The sequence below is a fragment of the Aulonocara stuartgranti genome, assembly GCF_965226115.1.
Source record: "Aulonocara stuartgranti genome assembly, chromosome: 12".
In the NCBI taxonomy this organism is placed as follows: domain Eukaryota; kingdom Metazoa; phylum Chordata; class Actinopteri; order Cichliformes; family Cichlidae; genus Aulonocara; species Aulonocara stuartgranti.
Genome location: NC_138948.1, coordinates 30,563,096 through 30,574,798, shown reverse-complemented (window position 1 = coordinate 30,574,798; position 11,703 = coordinate 30,563,096). Strand labels below are relative to the sequence as shown.

The following is an 11,703-nucleotide window of genomic DNA, read 5'->3' as shown; positions in this document are numbered from 1 at the left end:
TGAAGATGGAAGTGCTGAAATCTCTTAAGCCTGTGTTCTTTCTAATGGCCAGCGGGGAAGGATGGAGATGGTTTAAGCCATTTAACCCTTGATGACATTTCAGTTAAGGCCTCAGCAAACACTGATGAGCTTTTGTTTTCCTGAATACAACATGATACAGTATTCAATTTTACTTTTAGTCATGTACATTTTAGACAAGGTGACTTAAAAGTATTGTAAAACAAAAACAAAAAAACATTTGTTCACATTTTTGAAATGATACTTGACATCCTGACTTATCAATCAGGAAATATTAGTTACACTACAAACATGGTGGGCAACAAATAGAAGTGAAAATACCATAATGAATGTTTTAGGACAAAAAACTGAACGTTCCTGTATTGTATCTGTACTGTATGTTGGAGTCAAATTGTTAAATGTTGTCATTGTGTTACTTAAATTTGTAAGTCTTGGTTCAAACTATAGGATCAAAGACATTTGTTTCTGTTGACCTCCCCAAACTGTTGAACGGTGGGGGAGGCTGTAGTGGTTTATTATGGGACATCCTATGTGAGGGTTCTGTTTTGTTGTTTAGTAAGCTTCCTGCCTTTATGACCCTTTTGTGGGCAGGAGGTCACACAAAAAAGCACCCCCACTCACACACTCACAGTACCTTATCTCTTAAAACCATAGGGGTTTTTTACAATGTGTGGTGCTTATGTGTACTGTAACTGTTTTCAATAAAAGGCGGCAAGGAAGGCTGTTTATTTGAAGTTGGCTAGGAGACAAGTGAGGAGCGTTTAGCTCCTAGAGCCTGGTTCCGACCAGCCTCCCTTGCTAGCAAGTAAAAACCGGTTAAAGCTGTTTGTCTTGCTTCCTTGTTTCGTTAACAGGAATAAGTTTCTAAACCAGCGGGGCCTGTGGAAGCGCAGACCCAACACTGTATAACATATTATAGATCCACAGCAGTATCATGCAAGATGATCACCTCACTGTCCCATCTGCTTACTGTACAAGTTTTCCAATCGCATTTATTTATTTATACTGACTAGGGGTTGGAAAGTAATTCTGATCATTTATGTAGCATCTTAATTATTTATTGTTGAAGTCAACTGAATAAGTCCACAGGGAGCATTAAATGTCATCAAGCGCACAAGCCACCTGATTGCAGACTAAACGAAAAAGAATCTGCTACAATAGATTTCATCGATCTCCTACCTGGAAAATCCAATTTTAGCCTCTGACTAATTGCATTTCTGCAGTGAAGCAAAGTGATGGCATATTGCCATGGATTTTCCTCTAAGCAAAAAATGAGTCCAGCAAATTCAAGAGGTCATTGATGAAAATCTGCTTCACCTGAGACTGTGATATGGTTAGTGTTTTTCAAAGTAAATTCAACTGTCTTTCAACAGTTTTGTTATTTTTTCAAAATGTATTTTATTACAGACCTCTCTCTTGCCAGGCGTGAATGCCCCTCCTCTTTAATGTTGTTACTAAACATACTGGGTAGATACACCCAGTATGTCAACTGCCCTTCCACACCCTTTTAGTTAGTTTTCCTTCCTCCTTATTGTTAGTTAACCCTGGCAATGAGAGAAGCAACGCTGGGCTACTGCTCACACACGTCTGTCACAGAGATATTGCTGGATACAGATTAGTCAAGGTAGGTCCTTAGATTATTCAATTGGTTTGTTATCTCAACCACAAAATTAGTGTCTGAATTTATCATTTCATTTGAATTTATTTACATGTTTGTAATAAATTAGGAAGCACAAGATATGGAAATTTGGTTACAAGTGAAGGTTTTGTGCTGTGCTGTGAGCTGCTGTCACACAATCCCATTTAGATACAAACTTGCAACAAATGGTTAATGTGGAGATAAGAGCAGATAACAATGATTAACAGGAGCCTAAACAGAGCACAGGTGTCCATTGTGACTTAAGGGTCAGTGTTGTCACATCAAACAAAAGTGTACTGTAAACAGTAACTGTCTATAGCAGTATTATGTCTCAAACATTTAAGCCCATTAGTGAGACTAATCTAAAGTGTCATTTTGTATTTTATGGTAATAAATGTGACAAACTCTGACAGAGGAAGATTATCAGTAAGGATGACTAGCGCCTGTGTGAACTGCCTGAAATCTCTGGTGACAGCTCTGCACTTCCTCTGCTGGGTAGGTACGTTGGGGTAAGAGACCCACCCAGACTACAGAAAACATGGGTTGTCATGTAACTGTGAATTACCAGTTCCAGTCAGATGACATAGCACACTTACAGTATACACATTTATAGATACACATTATGGTAAATAGTTATAGATAGATAGACAGATAGTAGTTGCCTACCTTGTCCAACAAAATGGGGGAGTGTTGTGTCAGGAAGGGCATTCGGGGTAAAATCTGTGCCACATCAACATGCATATCCATCTGCTGTGACCAGCCCTTGGGAAATAAGGGAGCAGCTGGAACTACCTTCTACTTGTAAATGTGGTGCCACAGTTCTTGAACATTGCGCATTCATTTGCAATTGTTATCAGTCAGGAGCACCATTTAATTTCCACAGGCATGCACTTGATTACGTTTGACCACAAGAGGGGATTAAAGTACCATTTTAGGCTCCGATCAAACGTTCAAAGTTTTTACTTGTGATGGAAATAAAGTGGTCCCTCGTTTATCACGGTAGTAAATAACCCACAATAGGCGAAATCCGCGAGGTATCTAATTTTAAAAAAACAACAACAATTATTATAGATGTTTTATGGCTGTAAAACCCCATTACTACACACTTTATACACTTTTCTCCGAGAGGCTCGAACATTTCCCCACTTTTCTCAATGGTTTAAACACTCTAAAAGTTCAAACCTTCGTATAAAAAGAAGTCCAGTATTATAGAATGAAACCAAAGGCACCTGCAGATGCCTTTGACGGTGCAAAACGTTTCGTCGATATTTTTGTGTTTGTTGGAGAAAACTTGCAAACAAACATACAGTACAGTACTTCAGAGTCACACTGCTAGCGATCGAAGATTTAGGTAAATTTGACAAGCTGAACGCATTCTGTACTGTACAGGAGACACGGCATGAGATCGATTGGTTTACAGCCAATCAGAACGCAGAACACAATACGCTGTAAAAAAAAAAAGAAAAAAAAAAGCATGCAAAATTGCACAAAAAAATCCGCGAAACAGCGAGACCGAGAAAGGTGAACCGCGTGTAGCGAGGGACCTCTGTAATGCACCCATAATGCTCCAGTGTTTCATTTTAATTCTAGAAAAAAAAAAAAACAAGATTAACTGGGTTAGTCTGTACAAGCTTATTATGAATTATGTGCAATGTTAATCTAGACAAAAACTAAACAAACAAAAAAAAACTAAAAGTAAAAATACACTATGCAAAGACATATAAATTAGTATACTGAATACAAGCAGCTTAAATTGTACAGTAGTGTGTGTCTTATGTAAATATCTCCTTAGCTACTTCCATAAATCAGTTGTCAGTCTTCTTATTTGTCTTTACAACATGTTCAGTATTTTATGGTGGGTCTCGGGGCCAAACACAGCGTTTCATGTCTTGTAAATGTTAATGCACCATTTTGTTTAGTTTATGATGGAAATTACTTTCTGTATATAAAGAAAATCAAAAATAAGGCTCTAGGCAACATTTCATAAATAAATAGAAATAAATACAAGCTGTGAGAAGTGTATCATTTTCCTAGTTGCATATATAGTGTTTACTTCGCTCTAGATGTGAGTCAGTGTGTCATAAGTTGACGATTCTGTCTAACATCAGACGTCTGCTGTTTTTTTATTTGGGAGACTAAATTAAAATCCAAACTTTCTTGATTTTGAGTGTAAATTCAGTTTTAGTCCATATAGGCAAACCCACATAGACTCAAATTCAGAATAATAATGTGACATGTCTCTTGTCCTATTTATGTGTGTATGTGTGTTTGTTTGCTATGGTGAAGCTAAGCAACACCTTTGTGGTGGCCTTTGGTGAATTCATGATGATGCACTCCAGGTTTGCCTCTCTAGTCACCTCCTTCTGGCCAGTCTACCCTGCCAACACTCTGGTGGTCACTGGTACCATTGCCACCTGTGTGTGCTACTTGGGAGTGGTTGGAGGCATGAGGGAGAACCGCTGCATGCTCATAAGCGTGAGTATGAAGCAGTGACTCAATGTCGCCCAGAGATTTTTAATGAGTTACTATAAAATAATGATAAACTTTATAGTAGGCGATTGTGGCTCAAAGAGTTGGCAGTTCGTCTTGTAACCGGAAGGTTGCCGGTTCAAGCCCCGGCTCGGACAGTCTCGGTCGTTGTGTCCTTGAGCAAGACACTTCACCTACCGCCTACTGGTGTTGGCCAGAGGGGCCGATGGCGTGACATGGCAGCCTTGCTTCTGTCAGTCTGCCCCAGGGCAACTGTAGTTGCCTCCACAAGTGTGTGAACGTGAGAGTGAATGAATAGTGGAATTGTACAGCGCTTTGAGGGCACTGAAAAGCGCTATATAAATACAATCCATTATTAAATTAGCATAACTATGCTTTTAATGAGCTTTGCATTTAGTTTGAATGAATGCAAATACAGTACACTGAAATTAGCTGAGAAGATGCAAATGTAGTCATGTGGTGTCCCATTTTCACCCACACAGTTTTATGTCCTGCTGTCCTTCCTGATATCTGTGGAGCTGGCCATGGCCTGTGTGTTTTTTGTCTACAACAGAGAGGTAGGACAGTCACTATCTGTATCCATATGTGTATACATATACCAGGTTATTTAAAGGTTTCTATTAGAAGTACACCAATCCAATTTTTTCCAGTTGTGAAACCAAAACCAGAGGAAAAGAATGATTACTTTATGTGTAGCACAATATCGGGTTTGATATTTTGACAAAATTTGTAGCATAAAATGTATCAAATAATGGCAACAGAACCATAATAAAGAAAATCTATGCACTTTATTCACCTCTATAAGCTGTCTAGCTTGGTTCATGCTGCTAGCAAGTTCACATGGCCTATTGAGTGGTTGTTTTTTGTCCCATGATGATTACCCCTTTAATGCCAAGTTACCATGATGCCCACATCCAGTGCTGACGTCAAAACTAGGTGTGAATTCTATTAAATTGTTTAGTCTCATAAATGTCTTAGAGTGTTGTTACACTACGAGCCAGATTCAATCATTCACACACTTGTAAGCTCTTTTTAAAATCTATTTTGCACATATTTACATGCCAGTGAAGCATAAGGGACAGTTTAGGGTTTGCAGACTGGAGAAGCCATTGATAAAACCACCTGTGCTACATAATCGGAACCACCTATTCTACTTATTGTCACATAGTGTTACCTTAAGTGGAACAAAAGCTTCCCGGCAAGTATTAAGAGACACAAGTAACAGAAAGTAATAGGGTGAGTTAGCTGTGTCAGCTCACTTCACCGCATTTGTAGTTAAGCATAAAGCACAATATACAAAAAGACAAGCTGTTAGCATTGCACTCATGAAAAACTAAGTGCTGTTAGCTTCCTCCAGCTGCACTGCTGCTACTTATAGTGTAGTAAACAGGACAACATGGAACTGGACTGAATTAAAGTCCTATCCAAAGCAAATATTGCCACTGGGTCTTCAGGTTTGGTCAGGTATTTTGTACAATTTATTTAAATATAACTTTAATTTTAACAGCCACCAAAACATAAAAACTGTATGCTTAAAGTTGGAAATGAAAAAATAAAGTTTCAAAGTTTACTACTTCAAAACAAGGGCATACTTTACTGTTGTGGAATTATTTCTTAGATTGAGAATCTGTTGAGTGCCACATCTCAAACACATTGATTGGCCTGTTATTACAATATTGGAAAAGCTGAAGAAAGAGTCCATCACATACTGAAGTGTTGTATACTTAGTTTCTATGTGGATGGACATACTAATTAACCAAGGAGCTAAGTTCATTCTCCAGACTTACGGCATATGTTCTCGCATTTTTTGACTTTTTTGCTTGTTTGGTTTGATTTGGTACTGCTATTTATCCCCACTTGTATCTAAACACTGTTTTTGTTCATGTCCAGTAGGCTCCAGTATATTTCTGTTCTTTCGCTTCCTTTCTGTCATGCAGATTGGCACATACTTTGAGAAAGATCTGATGCACAGCTTGGAGGTCTACAAGATATCGGGTCCAGGAGAAAATCAGACACTCAAAGATGACTTTGATGCCATCCAGTATCTGGTAAATGATAAGCTGCTTTCCTCTGTCAGATTAATCATGCATGTCCTGCTCCACCATTTAAAGCTAAACACTGCTCATATTAACACTGAATCATCAAACTCAGAAAAACAGGCTCATTGAAGTAGAAACTTGTAGCATTAAATGTAATACTATGAATATTGAGTTAAAGAATAAATATATGGAACTGGATATAAACAGAATAGGAAATCATTTTGTGCCTTTCCCTGCTCAGATAGCAGACATGTTTACTCCACTGAACCCGAGTGTTGTGTTTTGTACAGTTTAAGTGCTGTGGAGTCCACGGTGTGGCAGACTGGGGGGGAAATGTCCCAATATCCTGTTGTACTCTGGACCCTTGTAACGTCACTGACCAGCCCAACTGGCAAGAGGTTAGTTTACATTATCAAACCATAAAACACTGTTTTTAAAAGACTTTAGTTTCATTGAGGTGAACACACGTTTAACAAAGAACGTAGCAGAAAAAGGGGTGTTTTGAAAAAAGATTTTCAAAGTAGACAAAAGAACAGGTGAAGTAGTAGTTGTTCCAGAAAAAAGGTAACACAGGAGTTTCATGAGACGATAAAAACAATTTCCATTTTGGATATACATTAAGACACATGGGTATTCACAGACGCGGACTAAAGCTTTCTTGGCTGCTACCTCAAAGCACACTGTGCGCTGTCTATCTTGCGTGCTGCACAATATCGTTTATTATTTAGTAAATATTGATATCTATGACTAGCTAGTTTATTGTGATGGTGCTTTGTTTTCTCTATTATTATGTTGCTCTTTGTTGTTTGCTGTCTCCTCTGTTTGTTTTTTTTTTGTTTGTTTGTTTTTTTTTCTCCATACAGGTGACCCAGGAGTTCTTTTTTTTTTTCTCTCTCTTCCCCCCCCTTCTCACCGTCTCTTCTCCCCTTTGGTTTTCCTTCTTTCTCTCCCCCTCTTTCTCTCATTCATTTCCCCTGTCCTATTTATTAAAAAAAAAAAAAAAAAAAAAGACAAAGGATGAACTGAAGCTCTGCCATCACGTAATGTCGCATACTGCTGTTTCTGATGTCATTTAAAAAAAAAAAAAAAAAAAAAAAAAGGATATACATTAAGAATTTGGGAATGTTGCTTTCAGATAAATTACAGCATATTAATTCATCAATAACAATTCCAAACTTCAACCAATATAGTTTGTGTTTGTTTAAAGCTAAACCCCAATTCCAGATCTGCTCTCTCTAATGATAACGCTTAAACACATCCCACATTGTCTTACACAAACATATGAATTTGACCAACATTCAGTTGTGAAAAAAACTGAAAAAATCTACAATCGTTAATTTAATCTGATTTACAGTTCTAATAACAGTGTTTTTATGATCTGGTTAATCTGGTTTCTCTTTAATGCAGCGGTCCCCAACCTTTTTTGCACCAAGGACCGGTTTATGCCCGACAATATTTTCATGGACCGGCCTTTAAGGTGTCGCGGATAAATACAACAAAATAAAACTAGTACCGGTACCGAAAAAAAGAAAATTTATTCATAACACACGTGAAAAGACCCAGGAAAACCGAGTAAACGATAAAAACGATAACAAAATAACGCTGAAAACCGATAAAAACCCTGAAAACCATACATTTCACACATGAGCCTCAACTCTCGTGGCCCGGTACCAAACGACTCACAGACCGGTACCGGTCCGAGGCCCGGGGGTTGGGGACCGCTGCTTTAATGTTTCACTGGTAATGACGTTTTAATTATACTGCAAGGTCTTTTAGTCTTTATTTAGAAGGCTTTATCATTCTCTCACATCATTGTGGAGGAATTCCAGCACACTGTACACTGTTAGACTTTTTGTTTCCACTTTACGGTAACATACTGGCGTCACTGTTGCCAGCGTCATACCGTGACGCCGTGTTACGGTAGCTTACCGTTCTGCAGGATGATACCGCTTTTTGCTGTTGTGGTATAATACTCCTGGACAAATTATGGTAACGCACCGTAGCTTTTTTTACAGTATCTCACTGGCGAGTGACGCCGTTATGTCGTTATGTCGTAAATTACGTCAACAAAGTAACATCATACTGTGATTAAGAAATTGGTATACTACCGTTTATTCATGGTATGTCACTGTAAGCCCGCTGCAAGGTAATAAACTGCAAGATATTTACCAGTAACTTACCGTTATCACGCATCATCAGTGCCAAAAATATTCATCTCTGCTAGAGGATACCGTGTTCCTACAGGCGGTCATTTACTGTTTAACAGGTCGTAATTTACCATAATTTCAGGAAACAGTAACATACTGTAAGAGACTGGAGGGTTCCAAAAAAAATTGTATTGTATAAATGTATCATTTATTTATTTATATATATATATATATATATATATATATATATGTATATATATATATATATATATATATATATATATATATATATATATATATATATATATATCCTTCAAGCTCGGGTCCTCTACCAGAGGCCTGGGAGCTTGAGGGTCCTGCGCAGTATCTTAGCTGTTCCCAGGACTGCGCTCTTCTGGACAGAGATCTCCGATGTTATTCCCGGGATCTGCTGGAGCCACTCGCCTAGCTTGGGGGTCACTGCACCTAGTGCTCCGATTACCACGGGGACCACCGTTACCTTCACCCTCCACATCCTCTCGAGCTCTTCTCTGAGCCCTTGGTATTTCTCCAGCTTCTCGTGTTCCTTCTTCCTGATATTGCTGTCATTCGGAACCGCTACATCGATCACTACGGCCGTCTTCTTCTGTTTGTCTACCACCACTATGTCCGGTTGGTTAGCCACCACCATTTTGTCCGTCTGTATCTGGAAGTCCCACAGGATCTTAGCTCGGTTATTCTCCACCACCCTTGGGGGCATCTCCCATTTTGACCTCGGGACTTCCAGGTTATACTCAGCACAGATGTTCCTGTACACTATGCCAGCCACTTGGTTATGGCGTTCCATGTATGCCTTGCCTGCTAGCATCTTGCACCCTGCTGTTATGTGCTGGATTGTCTCAGGGGCATCTTTACACAGCCTGCACCTGGGGTCTTGCCTGGTGTGATAGACCCCAGCCTCTATGGATCTTGTACTCAGAGCTTGTTCTTGTGCTGCCATGATTAGTGCCTCTGTGCTGTCTTTCAGTCCAGCTTTGTCCAGCCACTGGTAGGATTTCTGGATATCAGCCACCTCCTCTATCTGCCGGTGGTACATACCGTGCAGGGGCCTGTCCTTCCATGATGGTTCCTCGTCTCCCTCCTCTTTCTTGGGTTTCTGCTGCCTGAGGTATTCACTGAGCACTCGGTCAGTTGGGGCCATCTTCCCAATGTATTCTTGGATGTTCATTGTTTCATCCTGGACTGTGGTGCTGACACTCACCAGTCCCCGGCCCCCTTCCTTCCGCTTAGCGTACAGCCTCAGGGTGCTGGACTTGGGGTGAAACCCTCCATGCATGGTAAGGAGCTTTCTTGTCTTTATGTCAGTGGCTTCTATCTCCTCCTTTGGCCAGCCTATTACCCCAGCAGGGTACCTGATCACGGGCAGGGCGTACGTGTTGATGGCCCGGATCTTGTTCTTACCGTTCAGCTGACTCCTCAGGACTTGCCTGACCCTCTGCAGGTACTTGGTGGTTGCAGCTTTTCTAGCAGCCTCTTCATGGTTCCCATTCGCCTGCGGGATCCCCAGGTACTTGTAACTGTCCTCTATGTCTGCAATGTTGCCTTCTGGTAGTTCAATCCCCTCAGTTCTGACTACCTTCCCTCTCTTTGTTACCATCTGACTACACTTCTCCAGTCTGAACGACATTCCAATGTCATTGCTGTATAGCCTGGTAGTGTGGATCAGTGAATCGATGTCTCGTTCACTCTTGGCATACAGCTTGATGTCATCCATGTACAGGAGGTGGCTGACAACTGCTCCGTTCCGTAGTCGGTATCCGTAGCCAGTCTTGTTAATGATCTCACTGAGGGGGTTCAGGCCTATGCAGAACAGCAGTGGGGACAGAGCATCTCCTTGGTAGATCCCGCACTTGATGGTGACTTGTGTTGTACGCCACATCCCCATTGAGTTCCTGATGAAGGCTCTTAGGGTCCCATTGATCTTGTACAATTCTAGGCATTCCAGTATCCAGCTGTGGGGCATTGAGTCATAGGCCTTCTTGTAATCAATCCAGGCAGTGCACAGGTTGGTCAGTCTGGTCTTGCAGTCTCGGCTGACTGTTCTGTCTACCAGTAGCTGGTGTTTTGCGCCTCTGGTATTTTTGCCAATTCCTTTCTGTGTCTCGCTCATGTATTGACCCATGTGCCTGTTCATATATATATATATATATATATATATATATATATATATATATATATATATGTATATATTAGGGGTGAAACAATACTTGTATCGGTATTGAACCGTTCGATGCAGTGCTTTCGGTTCGGTACGCATATGTATCGAACAATACAAATTTTTAAATTTATTTTATCAACTTTTCTTCTGACGATGCTGTCTGTGTTGAGAGCTCGGTGGATCTGAGTTCCACTACTCTGCCTAGGCTGCACTGTCGAGCGCAGATCCACTGAGCGGAGCGTGCTCTTGTGTGTGTGTGTGTGTGTGTGTGTGTGTGTGTGTGTGTGTGTGTGTGTGTGTCGGGGGGGCAAGCTAGCGAGACAGAAGCTCGTTGCAACATGGCAATTGCCTCAACGCTACCCGAAATTGAACCTCCCCCACCCTCATTCAGATCGATCATTCATTTTAACGAGATTAACGCTGACAGCACTAGTGGGAACACAACGAGTATGATTGCACATTTATGCCGACATCATCCTAGTGCAAAGACAGGAAGCAGACAAAAACAACACGCACGCATGCTACAAACTTTATCCGAGTAATTTAGACAGCCGTTAGCACATGATTCTCCTTATGGGGACCTGATATGTTTAATATGCTGCAGAGAATATAGCCCAGAAGAAGCGTATAGTATAGCTTTTATTTTGGAAAGAGCCATTTCTCTGTAATAAACTCTCTTTTCCAAAGATGAGTGATTTCTCGATCAGATAGATTTTTTTTATTATTTTCTTGTTTCAGCAGCTTTAAATTTAAAAACTGTACTTTTGAGTTAAAATACAAACAATAACGATATTATGTCATATCCATATCATGGCAGACAACATATGTTCAAGTGTTGGGTTTTCTTAGTTATATTTTGTAGGGTCTTAAACCTACAATGTGAAGTTGGCACCATACAAATAAACTAAATTGTAATGAATATAATATCAAGCCCCACACTTCTGCCTTTATATACACTGTCCAAAATACTGGCTCACACCACCAAATCAATGCACAAAGCAGGGTCAACAAGGACATGGATGAGCGTGTGTGGTGTGAAGGAACTTGACTGACCTGCACTGAACCTTGACCTTGCTTTGTGGACTGAGTTCATTGATTTGTAGGGTGAGCCAATACATGTGACAATTAAAGTGTAAGTAGCTGAAATAATTTTTAACAAACGGGTAAAAGAAG

General features: G+C 40.2%; 1 protein-coding gene across 4 annotated transcripts in view; it reads left to right on the top strand.

Annotated features, from left to right (window-relative positions):
• Positions 1-1,560: 1,560 nt before the first annotated feature.
• LOC309719091 (tetraspanin-4-like) overlaps positions 1,561-11,703 on the top strand; it is a 28,461-nt gene continuing 18,318 nt past the window's right edge. For 2 of the 4 annotated variants that reach the window (XM_082554957.1, XM_082554954.1), the window contains exons 1-6: positions 1,561-1,642; positions 2,071-2,152; positions 3,944-4,132; positions 4,630-4,704; positions 6,085-6,195; positions 6,477-6,584. In XM_082554957.1, coding sequence (XP_082411083.1) covers positions 2,090-2,152; positions 3,944-4,132; positions 4,630-4,704; positions 6,085-6,195; positions 6,477-6,584 — 546 coding nt within the window. In that variant the 5' untranslated portion in view covers positions 1,561-1,642; positions 2,071-2,089. Of the gene's footprint in view, positions 1,643-2,070; positions 2,167-3,943; positions 4,133-4,629; positions 4,705-6,084; positions 6,196-6,476; positions 6,585-11,703 lie in introns of those variants that run through there. The other 2 variants (XM_082554955.1, XM_082554956.1) reach the window with 2 other exon arrangements.